The sequence below is a fragment of the Aquarana catesbeiana genome, linkage group LG08 (genome assembly GCF_042186555.1).
Source record: "Aquarana catesbeiana isolate 2022-GZ linkage group LG08, ASM4218655v1, whole genome shotgun sequence".
In the NCBI taxonomy this organism is placed as follows: domain Eukaryota; kingdom Metazoa; phylum Chordata; class Amphibia; order Anura; family Ranidae; genus Aquarana; species Aquarana catesbeiana.
In genome coordinates this window covers 86,695,633-86,721,981 of record NC_133331.1, presented here as the reverse complement: position 1 = coordinate 86,721,981, position 26,349 = coordinate 86,695,633, and the positions used below count along the sequence as shown (strand labels likewise).

Genomic DNA, 26,349 nt, shown 5'->3' with positions numbered 1-26,349 from the left:
AATCCACAGTAATACCACCTCAAGGGTCCCCAGGCATAGATTAGTTTGATTTCAAAGCTGCAGCGTCATGCGACTTGGTTAGCATGGTAAAATGCACTATAGATTAAAACACTCAGAGTTTGCTTTCTGCAGTATAAGGAGAGGAACAAACAAATGGAGATGGTGTAATTTAAAACATAACCCAAAGGCTCTCACCAATCCGTCATGGGAAATGGAACCATTAAAATGCTGTCCAGTCTGTGCTTGCTCAGGTGATCTTTTCACTGTGTGTATCCGTGCTACCAATGCTTGTAGGACGTGGAGAGTGTCAAATTGATATATACTCGTAGTCCAGTGTGTCTCTGCTGTGTTCCAAGGTTTTTCCGGTCATGTGATCAGGAGTCTTACTACAGTGGCTCGTCTAGTCCAAACAGTCCAAGCAGTGCAGACTTATCCTAGTAGTGCCAGAGGGAGATGTCAGTGTGGAAATGTCATGCACATTAGCTGGTATGCATTAGTAGAGCATGAGGCTTGTCCGCTGCAGCCCATGTTGATGCATTTCGTGCACTGGATCGTGCACTTCTTCAGACATGCATGAAGCTTTCGGTACCGGTGTGTTACATGTGACAACGTTGTCAATATTGCATGTGTGTCTGTGTGTTTTTTTATAATAGGGGTTATTTGGGGAAATACTCTACAATTGATGTTATTGTCCACCTTGCTGGACAATTTTTACCCACTACTTTGAGTGGGTTGGGTGGGTGGGTTTACTATTGCTTTCCATGGGCATCTCTTTGCAATATACTACAGATATGGAATGAAGGCACTTATAGGTGCCTACATATTCCTACAGCAGCCTCCTGAAAGTTCCTGTCCTTGGCAAATCTCAATAAAAAGTTTGGTACTTCCTTAAAATTGCCCTGGGCCAGTGGGTTTTATTAAAGAAAGGCAAATAGACTGTTCACTTCGCAAGGGAATTTACACTTTTCAAGGGAATTTTCCTAATCACAATGTAGGTAAAATAATGCCTGCTCATCTTTCACTAAGCTAAGTGAAAATAACCACAAGAAAAAACAGCCAAATACTTCCAACACTCAGTGCTCCTCAACGGAGGGATGGCCAAACCAGTGACACATGCATACCCGGTCCTATGCCCGGTGGGTGCAGCCCTTCTCGGATATGGGTATCTAGTGTGAAACTACAAAAACAAGAAAAGGGAAGGCGCAAGCCCCTAATGCATTTCCTGAGTGAAAAGATATTTATTAAAATGAAAGTAAGCCAATTAAATGCATACTCACACAAGTACCAAGGTGTACAGCATGTAAATGGAAGCATAACATGAGGTAGAAAGTGCAAGTGCTTCTAAAACCCCACATGGAGCACTCTGACGCATTTCAGGGTCGCACCCCCTTCTTCAGAACTGGGTTTGTGCCTTCCCCTTTTTTTTGTAAATGAAAATTCCCCTGCAAAGTGAACAGCCATTTTGCCTTTAGTAAATCAAGCCCAGTGTCTCAAAAAGTATTGTATCCAGGGATTGCAGAGGCTGCCAGGCAACTAGCATTTCATCAACTAGCATCAGAAGGAGGTCAGGAATATATTCCAGTATGTTCTATTTCGTATATGGAGCTCCAAAAGAATATAAACTGTTGGAAAAAAAACAGAATCCAAACCAGCTGTAATTAAAGTGATTACAAAGGTTTATCTTTTTCCCTAAAATAATACAGATGTTATACGTAGGCCCTGAGCCTGCTCTTCTGGGGTCCCCTGCCAGTGCTCTGGGCTCCTCCTCCCTATCCAAAGTCCCCCACAGCAACCCACTTGCTATGGGGGCACTCATGAGGGCTTGATTTCGAGACAGGCTGTATGCGTCTATTGATACACACAACATAGCTTGGCCCAGCCCTGGCTCCCTCTTCACAAGATTTGATTGACCTCTGAGTCCTGTGTGGAGAGAGAAAGAGAGAGAGCAACGATGCTGCAATCTCCTGAATGTGATTTTTGTGCGATCAGATGTCTGCCCCTAAATGCTTATGTGTGCATTGACATAAAATCTAATGTAGCGCCACCCCTGTAGGGCCACTGGTAATAACTGATTCTTCCCAAATAGTATAGAGGCTGCTGTCCCCACAGGCACCAGCTCAAACAACTCAGTCTAGGGGATGGCTTTTATATTTTTATATTTATTGCTTGAATAATTTTAAAACAGAGGGGAGTTAGGGTGTGGGGTTCTCCAAAATGCTGCACAGTAACAGGAGGGACATTTTCCCAGGCTCCCATTCAGAGATTTTGCTGCAGATACAGGCGAATGGCCAGTACTCTGAGACATTATGAAAGCTGTCTCAGTCTATAGCTACTCCTGGCACTTACATCCTAATATCACACACAGTCACCAGGGATCAAAACTCAGGGTCTTTATTCACAAGTCCCTAAAACTTTATAGCTTCCTCCAGATGGAGAAGACATTGAAGAAGACAATCCTTATCCAGACCAGATGCCCTAAGGTGAAGTCCCAAATCCATCTTGTCAGAAAGGATGATTCAGGTTCTCAGCCCTACCAGCGCTGAGACCTCAGAGAACAGCTACACAGGCTGCCTCAGGGGGAAGCAGCCCCAGAAGCTTTGAAACCTTCCCTGATCAGGAAAAGAAGGCTCTCTCCAGGGCTTCAAACTATTTATCACATCCCCAGCCACCTCCTGTGCAATTCCCTCCAGTGATTGCCTAGAGCATGATAAATATTCAGGCTGGTCATTTGTCTCTCCCAGCCCCATATTCTGGAAACTTCTTTCAGAAGCAGTCAAACTCTCAGCCTGTGAATCTCTGGGCAGACCATAGCAAACAATCACAGCTCCCTTGCCTACATAAGGAGCCAAAAACGAAATTTGCCTAGCGTCCTATGCTAAGAGGGTGCTATATCAACATAAAGGGGCATTTAGAAGAAAAAAAAATGTGGAACACCTGTAAAATGGGCGTTTTGTAGCTGCAATGTGCATGAGGTCTAAAAAGGTTGAGAAGGGTGGCTTTGAGGTAAGCTGGACTTACCCTATTGGTACCAAAAGTATCTGAATGCCAAAAAAAAATCTCTGAATCCAAATGCTTTGCATTTTTTTATTATTATATGTTAGAAAGTGGTAGTTCAATCATGTATTCATTTGTTTGGCAGCCATTGTGGTAAAAGTTTAACCTCCCTTTTAAATATAGCTAAAATATGTGACTGATGAATATTGTTACACTGAAGATTTGAATGTGGTTTATAAGGTGACACAACAGATAGTAAAATAACAGATAACACCCAGACAGATGAAGCAATTTGTCCCAGAAGAAGCATAAATTCTCTTTATATTGTTAAGTAAACTCGTAATAAACACACTGGCAGTAAAATGTTTGCTGCATTTTATGTACTTTAAAATGTAATATTAATTTTATTTCTACCAAGTTGTAATGTTTTAATATTGCAATCAATTTAATGTAGATTCATGTTTTTGTTTTGTATAAGCAGCTGTAAAATGCCTATTATACTACAGAAGGCACACGGCATGATCTGATATCACTAAAATATAGTGCAGCGACTTTGCCAGTGATGCTTTTAAGATTATTTATCTGTTATGTTGTGACTATTCCTGCAATAGAGATTTGATTTAAAAAAAAAAAAAAAAAAGTTGTGTTCTTTTAACCTATGGGAACTGTGTTTTTTCTCACTGGACTGCTATAGTAATCTGAAAACTGTTTTAATGATAACAGACATTTTACTTTCCATTGTTTTATCTCTCCATTTTTATTTTTTTGTATTTTTTTAGGGGTTTTTTTATGAGCAGAGGACACAGACTGGGGAATACATGCCTTTATTATTATGCTGTTTAAGTTTATGCAATGTATGGCATGCCAGCAGGTTTTTTACTTTACAACAATCCTATTTGTATAACTAATATAAAAAATAAAATATTTGAAATATAATTTTGGAGAGAATGGGAAAAGTTAAAGTTTTTCTTATGCCGCGTACACAAGAGCGGACTTTTTCGACCGGACTGGTCCGACGGACTATCCGACGGACTTTCCGCGGACTTCCAATGGACTTTCCCAACGAACGGACTTGCCTACACACGATCACACCAAAGTCCAACGGATTTGTACGTGATGATGTACGACCGGACTAAAATAAGGAAGTTGATAGCCAGTAGCCAATAGCTGCCCTAGCGTTGGTTTTTGTCCGTCGGACTAGCATACAGACGAGCGGATTTTTTCGACCGGACTCGAGTCAGTCGGAAAGATCTGAAACATGTTTTATTTCTAGGTCCGTCGGACTTTTGGGAAAAAAAAAGTCAGCTGGAGCCCACACACGATCGAATTATCCGACAGAGTCCGGTCCACCAGACCAAGTCTGCTGGAAAGTCCGCTCGTGTGTACGCGGCATTAGGGCTTAATTCTTGTATGTGACCTAATTGGGGTATTTTCCCTCACTTTCTGACTGACAAGAAATGGAGCAGTGGTTACTTATCACGAGGACAGGAAGAAATAAAAATAAAATATTGTCAGATATATATAACTCTTCCATGTCCACTTCTTGTCTCTCCAATGGAGCCACAGACTGCAATCTACACTTAAAGAAATGTGAATGTGAGAGTAGCCTGTACCCGTGTACCCATGTAACCAAATAAAGGACTTTTATTCAAGAGCATCTGAGTCGCTAGCCATTTTCTGATTCAAATGTGAATGTGAGGCTCTAGATCTAGGGGAACCTTTAAGGATTCATCCACATGGACAGTTATATCCATTTTTTTATGCCTAATTTTCCAGAGCTTTCATGTGCCCGGGCAGCTCCATGTGCTACACACAGCCTGACATACTAGTAAATGGCTGTACGTTGTTGTACTCTTATAAATTCCAATGCTTCTTTGCATCAGCGTTTTTCCACGTGACGTATTTCCTGAATGCAGATCTTACACATTCGGGAAATACATCGGATGCACATGCGCAGGTAAACGCTGATTCAAAGAAGCATTATAGGGCGTACACACGGTCGGACTTTGTTCGGACATTCCGACAACAAAATCCTAGGATTTTTTCCAACGGATGTTGGCTCAAACTTGTCTTGCATACACACGGTCACACAAAGTTGTCGGAAAATCCGATCGTTCTAAACGCGGTGACGTAAAACACATACGTCGGGACTATAAACGGGGCAGTGGCCAATAGCTTTCATCTCTTTATTTATTCTGAGCATGCGTGGCACTTTGTCCGTCGGATTTGTGTACACACGATCGGAATTTCCGACAACGGATTTTGTTGTCGGAAAATTTTATATCCTGCTCTCAAACTTTGTGTGTCGGAAAATCCGATGGAAAATGTGTGATGGAGCCTACACACGGTCGGAATTTCCGACAACAAGGTCCTATCACACATTTTCCGTCGGAAAATCCGACCGTGTGTACGGGGCATTAGGGTTTACAAATATACGGTCATGTATTGTACAGCCATTCACTGGTATGGAAGGCTGTAAGTGGTACGTGCAGCTCCCCAGGTGTAAGAAAGTGCTGGAAATTTTACACTGGGCATAAAATTGCCTATAACTGTCCATGTGCATGAACCCTAATTCAAGTAGTCTGTTGGTAAAATGGGATGATGGCTATGATTAGGTTGCTCTAAAGCTTACTACACATGTTACAGTCTAATTTCTTTAGATCTACCACCAAGTATAAAGTACAAGGGTTTGCCTGATTGGATATATATAGATTGCTTGGATTAGGTAGGCCACATAGTACACAATTTTGGTAGATCTAAATTTGATTCTACAGACATTGCACTTGTCAGATTGTACTGTGTATGGCGAGCCTAAGATATGAGACAGTTCATTGTAGCACCTTGGCTAAAATCTAGGTAGGTATAAGATGGCCACACCAATTGTTCTGTAGTGCATATTGCATCCTAGAAATCCAGCATAACAAAGCAATGCATTTTGGTGTCTAATGCCCCGTACACACGATCGGACTTTCCGACAACAAAACCGTGGATTTTTGTTCGAAGGTTGATGGCTCCAACTTGTCTTGCATACACACAATTACACAAATGTTGGCCAACAATTACGTACACGGGAACGTGGTGACGTACAAGACGTACGACAAGCTGAGAAAAAGGAAGTTCAATAGCCAGTGCGGTTCCTTCTGCTTGATTCTGAGCATGTGTGAACTTTTGTGCGACGGACTTGTGTACACACGATCGGAAATTCTGACAACAACATTTTGTTGGCGGAAAATTTGAGAACCTGCTAGCAAACATTTGATGGTGGAAATGTTCGATGGAGCATACACACAGTCGGACTTTCAGCCAACAAGCTCACATTCAACATTTCCCGTTGGAAAATCCAACCGTGTGTACGCGGCATTAGACTAGATCCTTCATCAGGACTTTCAATACTGCATCAAGTTGAGGAAAGAAGATTCAGTTGGAATAAACAATTCTGAAATAAAGTATATGCTGGAAAGGCTTCAGCAGCTCCTGGTTTAAGGGCCCATTACCATTAGCCACATGCGGTGTGATCAGGTGCAGAAAATTGCCAGTCACTGCACATAGTGTGAATGAGCCCTTAAGGACTAAAGATTGAAGCCTCTAACTGCCGAGGCGTATTCGGCCTTGTTTAAATTCTGACACCAGCGCACACAGGATTTACCTCCCGAAGCAACAAAGATATAAATCAATCATTACATAATTAAGAGTAATTGGTTTAAATAATATAGAGACTCTTTTTAAATAGGTTTAGTTCATTATTATGTATTATTAATGTGTATATAGGTTTTTATTGTTATATAACTGCATTAATTATTTAATACAACATTCAGGAAAAGCAAATGGAAATTTGGTGTATGTTTTATTTAATGATTGTTTGAGTGATCAATCTAAGCCAACTATTCTCAACCAGGGTTCCTCTAGAGATTGATAAGGGTTCCTTGAGCTATGGCTACCTGACCTTCCATCTGATGTCTGTAAGGGGGCATTCTTCTTAATGACCCCCTGATAAATTCATTTTAGCAGTTGTTCCCAAAGATCTGAAAATGATTTCAAGGATTCTTCTTGAGTAAAAATGTTGAGAAAGACTGATCTAAACAATCCTAATCTTGAAAACTTTTTTTTTTACACCAAAAAAATGTAGCCAAATTTTATTTGATTGTTCTTTATGAGCAATTGTTCCTTTTGACAAAAACAATTAGTGACCAAATTGTGCATTTAGTGAGCCAGTTTCTTCATTTAAGAACTTGTTGTAGGGAACAATTGTATCGAAACACATTTGGCCAGCATAGCACAACAAAAAGTTATACTCTTGCCATTCTTCTATTTACATGTATTGGCATTATTGTATTAAAGGTATAGTACAGCCAAGTACAAATTTATTAGTGCCTTCCTCTTAGTGTCACAAAGATTACTGTACCAATGCATGCATTAAAACTGGGCATATCCTCAACATCTTTTTTTGTTTTGTTCCACATTATTTATGTCAGGAAAACGGTTAATGAGGATCCAGCTGACAGTCACAGCTGCTCCTCTGCTGGCAGGATGGCATATGCTAATGTTGTGTGAAGCTAGGAACAATCTGAGGGCAAACATAATGCACTTGGCAGTGACAATCCAGATAGGGACAGCCAAAGGAAAGTCACCCTTCTATACATATTTTATAAGGAACTAGATTCATGGCTGTGGTAATAGGGAAAATAAAATACTGTTAGTGTCTCAAGATAAATCTTAGTTTCTGGATAAATACTGATAAAGAGAATATAGCCCATGCTCTTCGTTCTTACTATGTTTTGTTTGTTTCAGATGGGCCAGTAACAGTCGGAATGAGTTTGGATATTGCCAGCATTGATACAATATCAGAAATTAACATGGTAAGCTGACCAAATGGGTATGATCTTAGCCAGATCTGTCTACTGCTCAAGTCATTGAATGACCAAGGACAGAATTTAAAATGTAAATTTAAATTAAATATATAGTACTGTGCAAAAATGTTAAGCAGGTGCGAAGAAATTCTGTAAAGTAAGAATCCTTTCAAAAATATATATTTTCATTGTTTATTGTTATAAATTTACAAAATGCAAAATGAGCGAACAGAAGGAAAATCTAAATCAAATCAATATATGGTGTGACTATTCATTGGCTTCAAACCAATTCCTACACTTGCACACTTTGTACAATTGCACAAAGTCAGGGATTTTGTAGGATTAGAGTCAGGTGTATGATTAACCAGTTATACCAAGCTGGTGCTAATGATCATCAATTTCACAGTCTTTAACTGATACAGAAACAGCTGTGTAGGAGGCTTAAAAATGAGTGAGACACAGCCAAACTCTGCAACCAAGGTGAGATTGTGGAAGACAGTTTCATGTCACAGGTCATACATAATGACAATGCAGCACATGAAAGAAACATCATGCTTGCTTCTCTTCAACATAGGAAGATGTCCAGCAGTGCCATCAGCAAAGAACTGTAGGAAACCAGTGGGACCCACCGTCCAGAGAAGACTGGACAAAATGTATTCGTCAGCAGGACAATGACTCCAAACAAACAGCCAATGTCATTATGAACTACATCCATTGTAAGGTAGAACAAGGAGTCCTGGACATGATGGTTTGGCCCCCACAAACCCGTTATCTCAACATCATTTAGTCTGTTTGGGATTACATGAAGAGACAGAAAGATTTGAGGCAGCCTACATCCACAGAAGATCTGTGGTTAGTTCTCCAAGATGTTTGGAACAACCTACCTGCCAAGTTCCTTCTAAAATTGTGTGCAAGTGTCCCTAGAAGAATAGTGGTCACACCAAATATTGCTTTGATTTGGATTTCTCTTTTTTCATTTACTTTCCAGTTTGTTAATTGATAAAAATAAACTATTAACACTTCTTCAGTATTTCTGAAAGCTTTTTTAATTTAGAGCATTCTTTCACACCTGCCTAAAACTTTTGAACAGTACTGTACATCTCAATGTATCTGTATGCATGAGCCCTAAAGGTACATCTGTCATAAGTGAAAAATGTCAAGCTCCTGAAAAATGTGCAGGGAATTCAAGGGAATTCATTATTATATATACAGTCATGCTCAAAAGTTTGCATACCCTGGCAGAAATTGTGAAATTTTGCATTAATATTGAAAATATGCCAATCATGATCATCTTTTATTTAAGGATAGCTATCACATGATGCCATTTATTATCACATAGTTTTTTTGATCCTTTTTAAATCATAATGATAACAGAAATTACCCAAATGGCTCTGATAAAAAGTTTATATACCCTGGCATGTTTGGCCTTGGTACAGACACAGAAGGTGGCACACACAGGTTAAAATGGCAATTAAAGGTACATTTCCCACATTTGTGGCTTTTTAAATCACAATTAGTGTCTGTGTATAAATAGTCAATGTGTTTGTTAGCTCTCACATAGATGCACTAAGCAGGCTAGACCCTGAGCCATGTGGAGGTAGAAGAAAACAGTCAAAAGACCTGCATAACAAGGTAATGAAACTTTACAAAGATGGAAAAGGATATAAAAAGACATCCAAAGCCTTGAATATGCCCATCAGTACTGTTCAATCACTTAATAAGAAGTGGAAAATTTGGAGATCTCTTGATACCAAGCCAAGGTCAGGTAGATCAAGAAAGATTAAACAGTACTGGCTGGCATATTCAAGGCTTTGGATATCTTTTAATATCCTTTTCCATCTTTGTAAAGTTTCATTACCTTGTTACGCAGGTCTTTTGACTGTTTTTTTCTACCTCCTCATGGCTCAGCATCTAGCCTGCTTAGTGCATCCATGTGAGAGCTAACAAACTGTTTGACTATTTATACACAGACACTAATTATGATTTAAAAAGCCACATATGTGGGAAATTAACCTTTAATTGCCATTTTAACCTGTGTGTGCCACCTTCTGTGTCTGTACCAAGACCAAACATTCCAGGGTATGTCAACTTTTTATCAGGGCCATTTTGGTGATTTCTGTTATCATTATGATTTAAAAAGGATCCAAAAAACTATGTGATAATAAATGGCTTCATGAGATTGCTATCCTTAAATAAAAGACAGTATTTTATCAAAATCAGTCATATTTTCAATATTAATGCCAAAATTTCTGCCAGGGTATGCAAACTTTTGAGCATGATTCCGCAAGCCTACAGCATGAAAATTCAGTCCCAGTGACCCCTGTAATGGGATGACTATAGCACAACATAACTGAACCAAAACTTGCAGCAGACTTGCAGAATGTTTGAAAGAAAGTTTCAAAGGAAGTTGATCTGCAGTCATGCAATGCGGACTTGCTGCAATTGTTCACCAAACTTGCGAAACCTGGCAAGTCTAGCAATAGCTTAGCAAGTCATTTTTAAACTTGCAGCACAATTGCTTGCTATCTGGGTATTTGGTATATGTGCACATACAAACTTGGGCGTTCCCACCTTGTCATGTATCTATCTATCTATCTATCTATCTATCTATCTATCTATCTATCTATCTATCTATCTATCTATCTATCTATCTATCTATCTATCTATCTATCTATCTAAACACACACACACTTTATAAAATCTTGTTTTTGCAATTTATCATTTATCACATGACAAAGAACTCAGAGCACTATGGGCTATCCAAAGAGATGGTAGAGAAGAAACTCCCTGCTATGAGGCTTCTCCCATCTGATTGAATCCTCTGGCATAGTCATATGAAAAGGTGGAGAGCAATCACTGCTCTGACTCTGATTTTTGAACTTTAACACTTAAGTCAATTCTGTAAAATTTATAAAATAACATACACAAATAAAAAATATGTATTTCTTAAATTATTAGTGCACATATTTAGTTTGTTACTTTGTACTATCTATAGAATCATTTATATTACCATTTACACTGCACAGTGCCTCAGCATAGATTGTTTTACTTTATTATTTACTTTTAGGATTATACTGCGACCATCTTTTTGAGGCAGCGCTGGACGGATGAAAGGCTCATCTTTGAAGGCAACAAGAGTCTAAGTCTTGATGGCCGTCTAGTGGAATTATTGTGGGTCCCTGATACATTTATAGTGGATTCAAAAAAGTCATTTCTTCATGACATCACTGTGGAAAACCGCCTCATCCGGATTTACCCCAATGGAACGGTTCTTTACGCTTTAAGGTACACCCCTCACATTAATAATTTGTAATCTGGCCTACACAGGTCACCATACAGGACAATAAATAGGAAACACGTAAAATTGGTAAAAATATTCTACAAAAAAGGGTTCTGTGCAAACCTTGGGTTCCTCCAGAAGTTGCCAGGGGTTCTTTGAGTTGTGGTTGACTGACCTCTCATCTAATGATGCCTGAATAATGCCAGGTCCAACAGCACTCGCCAGCTGCATGACACCAATTATCTTTTTAGCTGTCTGCAGGTGTGGCATCCTAACCATTACTCTAATGTGGGGTACACACTATAAGAAAATCGGGCGAATGATCTTCCAATTTTCCTCGTTGTTTCACAGCAAATCGATGAAAGAAAATTCATATGAAAATTCTCGTACGGCAAAGACTTATTTTCTTGTTGTTTATTGTTTCTGATCATGCGCATTCTTTCGTTTCTGATTTTTCTTGTTCGAAACTCATATGAAAATGGTACACTTTAAGCGGAAATCGTTCGTTCTGTTCCTGTACAAGAAAAATTTTGGGGCTTGACCCTTTGAAAATTATCATTCAGAAGGTCGGAATCAGCTGTAGAAATTTGTGTTCTTTGGACGAAAATTCTCGACCGATTTTCTTATAGTGTGTACAAGCCTTAGGCTGGATTCACATCTATGCATTTTTAGTGCTTTTTGCATTTTGCAGATTTGAACTACAGAACATGTTCCATAGGAAACCATGGTAAATGGACTGTAGTGCAAAGCTGCAAAATGCACTAAAAATGCATAGGTGTGATTCCAGCCTAAAGGGTGCATTTTTCCCACTGACGACAAAATTTTAGCAGAGGTTCCTTGAGACCTGACAATTTTTTTAAAGGTCAAGAAAGGCTATTCTCTAGTGTGCCTGGAGAATAAAGTAGATTGTATATTTCTGACGGTCAGTTAAGTATATTATGGAAATCATTTTTTAAATATTTCTGTTTAGCATGATTTGTATCTTACATTGCTATACAACATAAGTCTGTTGTGATGAATTTGAAATTTTGTTGCTGTAAGTGTCCACGCCTCAGGAAAAACAGATTGTGTATAGCACACAGCAGCAATTCTTCAAAGAGGACAGACCGGTTATATAGCCATTAATCACAAATACCTCTAAATCCAAACCATATTAAAAAGACCTAATGTCCTCTTCAGACATTAGGTCTTTTTAATATGGTTTGGATTTAGAGGTATTTTGTTTTGTACGTTTATATTACTGTACTGATACACTTTGTGAACTCATTAGTTTACTTGGTAAGATCTGTTACTAGGATAATCAATGAATTGATTAATGGCTATATAACCGGTCTGTCCTCTTTGAAGAATTGCTGCTGTGTGCTATACACAATCTGTTTTCCCTAGATTATAATTAATTCAGAGGACAATTAAAATTTGGGGGTCTCCAATAAGAATTCAGTTTTGGAAACACCCCAAACATACGGTGGAACTGGGTGAATCTCAGAAAGGCGGGACTGCAATACGGTCAATCTGTGCCTAATTGAGAACACCAGGTGCTATTAAGAAAAAATTGCAAACCATAGGTGTGCGCAGCCTCTTGCATTAGGGTGTGCACCCCAAAGCTCAAATACATATGCATGTGTATATGTACTGATGGTGTCAGTAGGGCAGTGGACAGTGTCAGTAGTTTTATTTTTATTCTTTTTAAATTATTTTATTTTGTAACATTTTTTTTGTGATGAAATATCAGTGCTCTAAACAGGGGGGAATATGCACCACACAAGGCGATTAGGGTGTGCCCAGGCACACCTGGCACACCCTGTGCGCACGCCTATGTTGCAAACCCTCTCCATTCTTTGTTTTCTAGTGTCCACGCCTCAGCATGTTATAGCCAGAAGGGGCTAAACCCAAAACAAGGTGTGCTTTCAGTGAAAGCATGTGGTGGAATGGGAGAAAAGATGCTGTTTATGAATGTATACTGCATGTTTGTGTATGATCTTTTCTCTTACTACAAGGCAAGGAAGAAGATGTCTTAAAACTGTAGTTATTTTAGTGAGATTGATGGCGCATCATTTTATACCATTATACTGGAGGCAGGTTCTTTACAGTATCAAGCATAACCACCTATTTCTAGACATTTGACAAATTTGATAAGGTGAGACAGGCAATTGAGATAAGCTCTGTAAATATTATTTATTACAAATTGTATTTAGCTACGGCACCACAGGATGATGAATATCCATTGTGCCCAATTACCAGTATATATTGAGATGTGGTTTATCTACAGCAGTTTGCAGGTGACAAAGTATGTAATGTCAATGATTCTCACAGCAAAATCCTACTATAAAGACATTTGTCACTCTTTATATTATCACCTGAGCAGCAAATATATAAAAGTGCTTACTTGTCTCCTGATGGAGTAGCCGTAGAGAAGGGATAGAAACTCTCCCCATGCACACTTTTGCGTTGAGGCAACACATGCTAAAACACTTGCGTTAAAGTAGAACTATAGGCAAAACTTTTTCCTGGTGTCTCCATGGCAGCATACATGTGATAGTAGCCCTGCCTAATTCCGCCCACAGGACCAGTGCATAACTTTAAAGAGTTAACACCCACACAACAGCCCCTTCAGCTGCATCTGGTCATCGTTGTCAGCCAACAAGGCAGGAGAACCAATCAGGTTCTATTATGGAGCATTCTTTCAGCACTACTGATGGGCTTAGTACAGACATCCCAACCTGCAAAAACTCATTTCAGGGAGGTGGCAAACTTGTTTCAGGGAGGTGGCACCCCCCCCCCCCGGGCAAGAAAAAATTTAAATCACTTTTTCAATATTTTTTCACAGTGCTTCTGGGACCCTGGCCATTGCAGCCACCTACCTTCTGCCACCTGGGACATAAGCAGTTCCACCGATTGTAGTGGAGCTCAAGGGGAGAGGGTGGGGAGGAGAAGGGATCTGGACCAGGTGGCACTAGAAGCAGTATTACAGCATGGTAGGGAAATCAAGAGGAGGAGCAGGAAGGGGGTCTCCATCATTATCAGTGTGTGTGCTGTAAAATATTACCATATGGCTGAGACCAAGTGATGTAGGATAGCACTCCCAACACTTAGTATTGCCGGCCCCACAGCTAGGAGGAGCCATGCTGTCATCCTCACTGACCTACCTGCTGTCCCATTCACCACTTCTTCCAGCACTACAATTGCCCTGTTTGTATAACTTAATGCCCCCGAATCCTACTGCCCCCAAGTCAAGCACCAGTCGTGGGCTGCCTAGTACCTACAGAGCCTCACCTGTAAGTCCCACATCAGGAGGGAGAAGTATGTGCCTGCCGGCTCCTCCCACATCACTGTATAAGAAGTGTATGTGCCTGCCAGCTCCTCCCCCCTTCCTCTTCCCCTGAGCTCCACAACAATCTCCGCAACTGCTCATGTCCCAGGTGGCTGGATGTAGGTGGCTGCGATGGCTGAGGCTCGCCATGTTTTCCTCTGTCTGTCGGGGGAAGGGGGGAAGGAGGAGGAGGAGAGTCGATCCGTCCCATCCCATTCCATTCTCCCACTCACCCAGATGTCAGTGCAGACTATTTAGAGCCCCGGCCCATGGGATCTCATGACCAGTAGAGGGCAATTTGTCACTGTCGCACCTCAGCAGCTGCATCCGTGTGCACCATCATCATGGGGCCCCCGGCAATGCCCAAATGGTCAGTCCACCCCTGCTCTGTCCAATTTCTGACAGTTCCCCCCGCAGCCAGCAGGAGAGGAGGGAAGCTGGCTGTGGGGGACGAGGGGGGCGGAGGAGGAGGACAGGAGGGGCAGAGAACAGGGGAGGTGGAGAAGGACACAGAGGGGTCAGGAGAGGAGCACACAGAATAGCTGGGAATGATCGGTGCGGCGGTGAACAGCTGTGATCACCGATCTCCCTGTATAGCTTTTAACTGACAGCCGCAGGAGGAAGAGAAGGAGAAACGGCTGTCAGCTGAAAAGCTATACAGGGAGGTCAGTGTTCACAGCTGCACCAATCATTCCCGGGAGATCGCGAGGCACTTGCGTGTGTGCGGGAGCCGCCACAGAAATGCGGGAGTCTCCCGCACCATGTGGGAGACTTGAGAAGTCTGTTAGTAGTCCTCACTACAGCTGTCTTTGGCGTGAAGCCAGTAGCTTACTCACTTTCTTATGATAGGATTTGCTGAAGCTTCCCACCCTGGTATCTAGTTATTGATCTATCGCATGTATGCTGCCATGGAGGCACCAGGAAAACAGAAAATTTATCATACTTACCAGAATTTGTCTTTCTTCCTGGTGCCTATCCATGGATAGGCCACCCAGTTCATTCCTAGAGATGTACAGGGAATGGGCTGTTGTGTGGGTGTTAACTCTTTATAGCTATGCACTGGTCCTGTGGGCGGGGCTACTATCACATGTACAACACATATTTCATGTATGCTGCCATGGATAGGCACCAGGAAAAGAAAGATACGATAAGTATGATAACAATTTTCATTTTTTTTTCTCTCATTTTGAATAGAGCAAGGGAAGGTTGTAACCCCTGTCAGATTTTCTATTGCCATCTGTGTCCCATTGCAGAGATTTACCTTCACTTCCTGTCCCATAGCCAAACAGGAAGTGAGAGGAAATACCTGCAAATTAAGGGAATTCCTTGGAGACCCCCAGGTCACCAGAATTAGTGTCCCCATTGGAAGATTTCCCTCCTATTATTTTTCTGTGGACAACCCAAAATATGGTTTTCTTTTACTTTCACTTTCAATAATAACGGTAAACAGGACGCATGGAGAGAGTGAATCTCCTTAACGGAGGTACAGGCAGCAATAAAAACTGACAGGTATTTTAATCCCTCTCCACTCTATCCAAAACTTAAAAAAAAAAAGTTTTGCCTTAAGTTATACTTTAACATGTTTTTGCAATGCATTTTCTCTGTGTGTGGTGTGTTGGGGTACCATCCATTGTGAAACACCCAATGCATTAGACGTTAGAGACCGATGCACAATGTATCACAATACAGTGCGTTGTGGTGTGTTGTGCTTTGAAAACTCTTTTATTAACATATTTGTACTTTTTGTTACCCTTTGTGGTGTTTTGGAAGCCCGCTGATAATGAATGGCCTACCTTAAAGCAAATTTGAGTTGTCATCAAATCAGGAATAGAGAAGTCTTTCAATGGGAAAACTTGTTATGGTGACAACTGTATAAAACATGATTTCCTTCATATTGGAGATGTTTCTTCCAACTTGCTGTTGTGTCTACTGAACAGGAAACTGTACAAGAAGTGACGGGGAGTGTCTAAAAACAGGACATTGACAGGGTTTTAACTTATCCTTAAGCTACCAAAAAAATATGAGATTTTGCTTTTACATTTTAGAGCCTGTTCACACTAAGTGCGGTGACTGGTGTGTTTCTACACTTGATTAGTGCCAGTTACCACAAGGGTATATATAGTAGATAACAGTTGTATTCTAAGTGCCTTGTTCACACTGTAATGCTGCCTCCAGATGAGTTGCAGAGCAGAAAAAAAAAGTTTAAATCACACCTTGCATTGTAAAAACATAAGGCACCACCGCTCCCCACCACCACCACCACCACTGACACTGAACGAACGCTGAACTGTACACTAAAATGCTTTTTGTGTATGGGTCAGTGTGAACAAGCCGCCAAAGCATTTTTTTTTTTTGCAGGCCAAGTTTTTAAACTTTTTACATTTTACTGACAGGATGACTTTAATGTAAAACTTTTGCTTACCCTGCAGAGACAAAGGATGGGTTCACCTAAAAAAAAAAAAAAAGGCAGCAATGGCAGCTCCTGTGTTTCTATCCTGACAGGTTTCATTTCATTTTATCCTATATATTTCCCAAATTCTGCTGCCGTCTGCACAAATCATTATACAGTCAGCCAGGGGTAGTCTTTTATAGCTAACGTTCTTTGTTTACAGGCCCCCCGTGCTGGGAGCTCCGGAGCAGATATGACTTTAGTTCTTCATTTCCTCCCAAAATTTATTTCCAGATCTTCGGCGACTGCTGTAAGTGCCTATACTGTCACGCCGTACTGTTTATACATAAAATAAACTGACATTTTTCAGAGCTTTTCCTGCCTGGCTGCTGGAACATGACTGTCTATCTCACCGAGTTCGGGGATCTCTCTGTTATGTTCTGGATCTCTTTTATTCTGTCAGATTCATTTGCACCACCTGAAATCTGTCAGCTGTTATTACCACAGAGAAATATAAAGAAATATACATTTTGGGGATGTTTCCTTATGACACGGAGAGTACACAGTCTTCCATCAGCGTTGTAATTTAATTTGGTGTATCATCCCTGCGCAGTTCAGTCATGGTGATTTATTTCTTGCAGGATAACAACCACTGTAGCATGCAGCATGGATTTAACCAAATATCCCATGGATAAGCAGACCTGCACTCTGCAACTTGAAAGCTGTAAGTGCTTATTTTATTATACTTATAATCATATAGCTACCACAAATAATTTTGTTCACAGTGTCTATGTAAAAGGAACCCTTTACATAGACGTACAGGCATAGCTCCCTACTGTCCCTGAGGGACTGTCCCTGATTTGCACCAATGTCCCTCTGTCCCTCATTCCTCCTCATTTGTCCCTCATTTTGGTCTGATCTGTATAGTTGTATATAAAATGCACTTTTTATCTTTCAAAAAGTGTTTTCTAGTGCTAAACCTTTCATCTAAATTCTAAATTGCTGCATTTGTACATTTTAAAAGCCAATATAAAGGAATAGTAGTGGTAAAAAAAGCTCTTGTGGATTTAATTAACCTTTTGTTTTTGGTTAATTTTCTTTTAAGGGGGTATGGCAGATGATGTGTACTATGCCTGCATGCGTTTGCTAGTAGGTGTCCCTCATTCCCATCTCAAAATGTTGGGAGGTATGGGTAAGGTGGGAGTAAGTGGCTCTGAATGCGCATTGTCTGTTTTTGGGGCCACCCAACTTCACCCGCATGCCTGTCAAATTAGAATGAGTGTCTGTGTCCATACAGTCACTTTGGTAAAACAAAATCCCGTTAAGTGTATAATAATTGGTTTGTGTGATCACGGACATACTGTATGTATGCAGATGATCATGCACAGATGTGCGCAGATTATCACGGACATATGTGTGGGGACAGGTGGTTTTACTGTGTGGGGACATGTGTGTGAGGACAGTGTTTTGGGGACATTGTTTTAGGGACATTGTGATTTTACATTGTGTGGGGACACTGGGCCAGTGATCAGTGTGTAAAAAACTGTAAAACACAGCTCATACTCACTGATCACCGGCTGGCTTCAGCGATCCCCTCTCCTCTCCTCACTGACAACTTCCGTGTGAGGAGAGGAGAGGCGATCGCCTAGCAACAGGCTCTCTATTTACATCATATGAGGGCTGTGATTGGACACGCCATCCTGTGATCAGGAGGGCCAATCACAGAGCCCTCCTGCCGATCAGAGATGCGCCGTGTCAGGTGACACAAGCGCATCGGGATTGCGCCGCTAGTGGACACGATCCCCCTCCTTCTGAGGGATATTCCTGAACATCCATTCGGAAGGAGGAATCGCCCACTCGGCCGTATATGTGCAGTGGCTGGGTGGGAGGTGGTTAAGGGGTCTCCTATGATTACATACTTTTACTAAGATGTGTCCCTAGTTCCCATCTCAAAAAGTTGGGAGGTATGCGCTTTTTGTAAAGCTGCATGTGCTACAACTAAAAATGCTTATGCCCTGTGGAAAATGCTATAATAACGCAGCAAAATGCAGTATTTCTAAGTTCAGTCTGCCTATAACTAAGATTTCAGTTTTTGGTAGACGTTTTTGAAAGAGGAGTATTTAACACTTGAGTTTCCTGGTCTACCCCTCTGTAGCAGACATTATGAGAGGCCTGATCTGCTGTGATATTTCTTTATCCACTTCAGCTCCAAAAGCTTTTACCTTCTTCGTCACCAGGCCATTTTTTGCTATTCAGCACTGCGTTACTTTAACTAGTAATTGCGCGGTCACACAACGCTGTACCCAAACAAATTTTTTTCACACAAATAGAGCTTTCTTTTGGTGGTATTTGATCACCAGTGCGCTTTTTTTTTTGAGATATACATAACAAAAAAAGATTAAAAAGTTTGAAAAAAAATGCAATTTCACAATTTCAAAAAGTGCTTCCCAGTGCTAAACCTTTCATCCATTTTCTAAATCGCTAATATAAATTTTAAAAGCCAATATAAAGGAATAGTAGTAAAAAGCTTTCTTTTGGTGGTATTGATCACCAGTGTTTTTTCTTTTTTGAGATATACTGTATAAAAAAAAAGATAAAAAATTTTGAAAAAAAAACTTTGATTTAAAAAAAATCTTGTGAGCTGCCATGCGTATTCACAAAATAACTAGAATTGCTGCTGACACTAATCACAATCCAATATGATGTGCAAATTATACATAGATTAATTATGTGCCATGCTGTGTAATTGGTTCAAAATCACACATAATATAAACGTATAAAAAGTGCAAAGTTGCATTGCAAAAAAAGTTAACATAAATGAAAAACTCAAACGTGAATAAACACGATAATCACAATGTGCCAAAGTGATCCTTAGTATTGAAAAAAAAAATGCAATACCAGTGTGTATATTAATGTATACAAAATTATAATCAAAAGTGCAGTCCGTATGATATTTTACATGATAAATCCCAACGTCTGGACACCATTCACATTAAAATGCTTCTTCATCTAAATTCTTCCAATGGTGATTGTGAAAATAGAACCAAAGTGACACCTCAGAGTGCTTCCTCCCTCAGGTGTACTCTCTCTTCGTTCTGTGCGACCTCACAGTTGAGTTTGGTCAAATATAGTGATTTAGCCTCTTCTGGGCTGAATACAGCGATCTGGATCTCCTGGATTCTTCTCCTCCAATATTGCGGCCTCACTTTGAAACAGTAGCCACAGTAATGGTATATGCAGGTAAGAGAGACTACAATAGTGCTTATATCGTTTAAAACGCTATTTCTTCCTTTTAAAATCGGTACTCAAATTTACCTGGTGCTTGCAGCGCATCAGGCTATAACAGGCCAAAAATACAGTCTGCGATCCGGTATCTCCATACTGTAGCAGTAACCACTGGCACCCTGTGGACTCCTAGCTCCACGTTGGATTCGGGTGCTGCCTCCGACCTTGCCCCTTACCCAACACGTGTCGACACAGTCCTTGCCCCTTCCCAACACGCACATTTTTCCCGTGTTTAGAACAGTTTCTGCACAAAATTACATTTCTAAAGGAAAAAAAGTCAATCAAAACTACTCTACGGCTAAAATGAATTGTCTATGGGAGAAATCAAAAGTGCTAATTTTAAAGGCTTATATGCATGGTATTGTTATGAAAAAGTGTTTGGGGACATATATCAATGCAAAAAAAAGTTTTAAAAAGGGCCGTTTTTTTTCGGGAGCAGTGATTTTAATAATGCTTAAAGTGAAACAACAAAAGTGAAATATTCCTTTAAATTTTGTACCTGGGGGGTGTCTATAGTATGCCTGTAAAGTGGCACCTTTTTCCCATGTTTAGAACAGTCCCTGCACAAAATGACATTTCTAAAGGAAAAAAAAGTCATTTAAAACTACTCGCGGCTATAATGAACTGTCTATGGGAGAAATCAAAAGTGCTCATTTTAAAGGCTTATATGCATGGTATTGTCATAAAAACGGATGCGGCCACAGCACCGGCCCCTACACAGACCGGACGGTACAACCTTGTTGCTTCCTCTCATCTACCTGAGGCACTACAACGATAAAGCCTTTGCTTTCCCTCTTATGGATACTCGATGCTACATTTTCCTGAGAGGTTCCAGGTTGTGACCGATTGCTGTTTTCAATTTGATTCAGACATCCTATATTTATGATTAAATTGCGATCATTTGCATACAATTACTATTGGCTGATTTTTGCAACCTTACCACACTCAATTGAGTCTCTAGCTCCTGAGGAAGCGTTCTGCGTAACGCGAAACATGTAGAGCAACTAGAGAACACCTAACCGTAGATTACCAAACCTGCTGCATCTTGTCTGCTATAGTTATGTGCTTGCCTACTGTTCGAGTTTCAGGGGAAGTATTTCTCCTGTATATGGATTAAGCAATATATGTATATGTTTATAGCCTTCTTTATGCTACATAAATTTGCAGGATAGGATCCATACGGTGTATTACTATTAGGATCTATATCGAGCCTGAAGTGTTTTTAAACAATCTATGTGTGTCCAATGTCTTTTACATTTTTCTAATAAAATACCTCTATTAAATATATTTTTTGTAGTTTAATACTATTGTGCCCTTAAAGTCCCATACTTAGAGTTTCCTTATCCATTGTCATAAAAAAGTGTTTGGGGACCTGGGTCCTGACCCAGGGGACATGGATCAATGCAAAAAAAGTTTGCATTGAGGCAGGACATGGGTCCCCAAACACTTTTTATGACAATACCAAGCATATAAGCCTTTAAAATTAGCACTTTTGATTTCTCCCATAGACTTTTAAAGGGTGTTCCGCGGCTTTCGAATTTGCCGCGAACACCCCAAATTGTTCGCTATTCGGCGAACAGGCAAACACACAATGTTTGGGAATAGGCAGTTACATTTAAAAAAATACAATGTAAAATTAACAAGGGACGCCAACATAGTTGTATCTTTGATCTTAAAAAATACAGGATAATGGTGTTGTGGTAACTTGCACCAAAAAAAAACAAGCATAATAATATTATTCTTGATATCACTAGAAAAAAAAAGTCCTTTGAAAATTTGTTTGCAATAACTCCATCAGTATCACCAGCAAAGCAGCTTCATTATTATCCCATTAAAGAAGAAGAGGATGTGCGCTGCATTTCGACATTTCATCATTTGACACCTCACAAATGTTAATTCTGCATTATGAACGCTAGTTTACAAGACTGACCACTTCTGGCTCATCCTTGCTTCCGAGCATGCGTGTTTATACTTTGGATTTTTGTCCGACAGACTTGTGTACACACGCTCGGAAAATCCGACAACAGACATTTGTCCCCGGAAAATTTTAAAGCCTGCCATCCAACATTTATCCGCAGAAAATTTGACAACAATTGTCCGATTGAGCATATAAATAGTCGGATTTTCCGTTACAGCCTGTAATCACACAATTCCCGTTGGAAAATCCGATCATGTGTACGAGGCTTTACGCTAAACTGGTAACAAGTAAAGGCTTTTAAAGCATCACCCATGGGGATTTTTAAGTACCGTACTTTGTTGCTATTCCAGGAGCATGCACAATTTTAAAGTGTGACATTAGGTACCTATTTACTTTCTGTAACATCATCTTTAATATTCCTAACAAACAATTGGGTATTATAATGTGTTTTGGTGCACTAAAATTAATTAAAGTGTATTTTTTCCCCAAAAATTTGAGTTTGAAAAACTGATACGCAAATACCGTGTGACATAAAAAAATTGCAACACACCCCATTGAATTCTCTAGGGCTTTGGCGTAAAAAAATATATAATGTTTGGGGTTCTTAACCATTTTCTAGCATAAATGCTGCTTTTTAAATGTAAACAAAAAGTGTAAGAAAAGGTCTGGTCTCAAAGTGGATCACAGCCAAAGGAAGAATTTATGACTCAGACTCTAAGCTTGTAATAAATCTGTCTTACAGTGAGTCTCGTTGCTTCTGTTTAGCATTGCTTTGCCATGCGACAGGAATGATTAATGTCCCCATCTAGATATTTAGATGCACTTCAAGGCAGATGCCTAGGTTAAAAAAAAAATATTTAGTACAGCTCTGCAATACATGCACATTTCCCCATGTTTATCTCTTTAAACATGCTGTACTTTCAGAAAATTATTGTTAACATGCCAGGAATATAGTGTACTCCTACCCTCCTTTTTTACATGACAGCACAGCTCTGAATACATGCAGTACATTGTCCCATGTTTCTAAGAGTTTTCTAACCCTAGTTATGAAGTCTGACCTGCCCCCCTCCTGCCGCAGCCAATCCAACAACAGCTATGAAGGAGACGGCTGATTTGTAGCTTCAGCTTGACTCATCTGTGAGTGCTTTCCCCAGGCAAGCAACAGTAGAAGAAATGCAGAGGGAGGGGGGGAAGTGTCAGCTGCTATATTCTTTTTACCATGGCTTGGGTCAGAAAGTACTTACGGCTGAGATAAACTGCAACTATGAGTCAACCGTCTCCTTCTTTGCTGCTGTTTGACCGACCATGGAGGAAGGAGGGGGCGCAAGTCAGCCATTTTAACTAGGGTTATGCCCTGTACACACAATAGGATTTTCCGAGAACAAATGTTGGATGTGAGCTTGTTGTCGGAAAGTCCGAACGTGTGTATGCTCCATAGAACATTTGTTGTCGGAATTTGCGCCAGTTCTCAAATTTTCCGACAACAAAACTTGTCGGAAATTCCGAGCGTGTGTACATAAGTCCGACGCACAAAAGTCCACACATGCTTGGAATCAAGCAGAAGAGCCGCACTGGCTATTAAACTTGATTTTTCTCGGCTCGTCGTATGTGTTGTACGTCACCACGTTCTTGATGTTCGGAATTTCTGACAACGTTTGTGTGACCGTGTGTATGCAAGACAACTTTGAGCCAACATCCTTCTGAAAAAAATCCATGGTTTTGTTGTTGGAAAATCCTATCGTGTGTACAGGGCATAAGAAAGCATTTAGCAATGCTGAACACCTGAAAGGCTCTTTATGCTGATTCTCCCTCTCCTAGTCTAAACTTTGCTGTACAAGGATTGGAAGAAGCTGATATCAAGTTAAATCTAGGTATTTACAACAGCTTGCATCAAAAAAATTATATGTAGCGCACCCCCTAAGGAGCCACAGATGAACTGGATCCCTCACCCTTGCACTGCCAACTTCACAATCACTCCAGAGACAGAGAACAGTCTGTGATTTTGTTTTTATTATTTATTAGGGTTAATAACTTGGATAGGGGTAAGAAGTTATGGGGTGCCCACTTGACTTCAGCAAAACTTTTGGCAGCAACTTCAGGGTCATCTTCTTATATACAGTCTATATCCTTTACTCTCCTCCTGCACTCACTTGCTTGCAGGCTCCAGCTGAATCACTGTTACTTAATCTGACAGGTTCTCAGATTTAACAATAGCACTTTACAGGCAGGAACTTGCAGCCCCTTGTTGTGTAGCAGAATACAGTGAACAGCTTGTACATCTCTTCTGTGGCTACTGATCCCAGCACTACCTATTCCGTTACTGCCAACCTACCTGGTTGCAGCTGCCCCTTTCACTAGCCCTCCAGGCTAATTCTCTCCACACCAGTCCTCCAAACTGACTCTTCACCAGCCCACCCGGTGGACTCCCCCTCCCTTGTTGGTCCCCAGCAGTGCTGATCTACACACATTGTCCTCTCTCTTGCTTCCATGCCTCCAGGAAGGGCTTCCTCCTGTGTGTTATGGCAGGATCCTTCCAGCAACTGAGCCTGCACACACCCCAACCAGACTAGGGACTAGGGGGTGCGTCTAAAGGGCCACCGACAGCCTCCTTAACACTGCATCTCCATCTTCCACCCGACTGCCCCTGCTGGCATGGCTCATGTCTATTTATGAGGTAAGCTCTGCCCCATGCCAGGCTACTACTTGTTATTGGCCCTGGCCTCATAATTATTCCAGTCAGCTCTTCCTAACTTCCACCCACTAGCCCTAGAACATTCTCCAATGTCCCAGAAGCAGGGGGAGGCACTAGAGGAGCTGTCAGGAGTCAACTAGCCCTGAATCACCGAACTCCGACCCAGATGCACAGCTTAGGCTTAGCCTTGAGCTAAACTAGAACTTACCTATTCTATATGTATCACTGTCCTCGTAGGGCTTGCTGTGTGTTGACATCTTAGGCCTCCCTCTGATTACCTGCAGACAATTTCTGGGGCTTTTCACATATCCCCCCTTACTCCCTACTCAATAAACAGTCCAGGGTATTTGTTTTTTTTATATATTTAATGTGGAACTTGGATGGGAGAAGAGAATAGTGGGATACTTCAACTGGAACTATTCACAGCAGATAAGGACAACTCTCACTTGGCCTCATCAGAATACTTGTGGAAGCAGACACACTGCTTTTATCATACTGCCACATGTATGGAAGAATTAAAGTGGTTGCAAACCCTTACAATCCACTTTTTACTATAGGTAAGCTTATAATAAGGCTTACCTGTAGCTACTGTGGATATCTCCCTAAACCTGCACGGTTTAGGAGATATCCCCTGTATCAGCATATGCCGACGTCATCGGCACATGTGCACTAAAGCAACTCCATGTTTGTGCCGTTGCTTCAGCTGACATGCAATTACCGACGGCTCCCGCGTGCATGCACGGGAGTGAGGTCATAGCAGAGCTGGCCAATAACAGCGCCGGAGCCCACAATACCCAGAAATAACTCTAGGAGCGATGTTGCTGGCCAGAGCAGTGTACGGGGACCGCTGCGGAGGCTTCGATCTAAGGTGTGTATTTCGTTGCATACTAGCTCATTATGCCTTTGTCTTGCAGTTTTCTTTGGGGGGAGGGGCGGTTTGTGCTATTACAACTACTTTAAGTCTTCTTGCACTCTCTAGCAGCAGGCTTGATGTAACTACTTTCTCTTCAGGATGCTATCTAGCATTCCCTTGACTGACACCTGTCCACTGACTCTTCCAACTGAAGAGATGGCTCTCACAGGACATTCCCCACGACACAGATCTGAACTCACAGTAGGCAGAATCAGATCCTTCCTGGTGTCTCCCTTCCAGTCAGCTCTGCCGGACCTCTGGGTTCAGCTTCTCTCTGACTTTCAAGCCCTCAGGTCAGCTACCCAAGGCCGCATGGCAACTTCTTCAGAAGTGGGGCAGCCGCCCCCTCCCTCTGGGACCCTGCTCTCCAGCCAAAGACCCCGAGCACATGTGCACTTGGCATTTATACAGTCACCCAGCCTGAAATGGGGCACTTTCCTCTGCCAATAGCCAGGGCTGTAACAATGCCTGTGCCCTCACTTGTCAGGTTTCCTCCCACTGTCCAATATGCCCCCCTATTGGATCAGTGTGAAACATTCAGACAAACTGAGCTGCACCTGAACACCATGAGCAGACCTCACTAATAGATCCTGCTCCTTGGTAGGCAGAGAGCATTGTAAATTTACCTAATGATCCTCTTGCAGAAAGACCCAAAACTATACTCTCTTCTAGCACCTACCTAGGAGCATGCTATATAAACGCTAACACTACTTCTAGCACA

At 41.1% G+C, this 26,349-nt stretch overlaps 1 protein-coding gene across 1 annotated transcript in view; it reads left to right on the top strand.

Annotated features, from left to right (window-relative positions):
* GABRP (gamma-aminobutyric acid type A receptor subunit pi) overlaps positions 1-26,349 on the top strand; it is a 170,034-nt gene that overhangs the window by 88,256 nt on the left and 55,429 nt on the right. Inside the window, exons 4-6 of the mRNA XM_073596083.1 lie at positions 7,783-7,850; positions 10,909-11,126; positions 17,462-17,544. Of these exons, the coding sequence (XP_073452184.1) occupies positions 7,783-7,850; positions 10,909-11,126; positions 17,462-17,544 (369 nt within the window). The remainder of the gene's footprint in view (positions 1-7,782; positions 7,851-10,908; positions 11,127-17,461; positions 17,545-26,349) is intronic.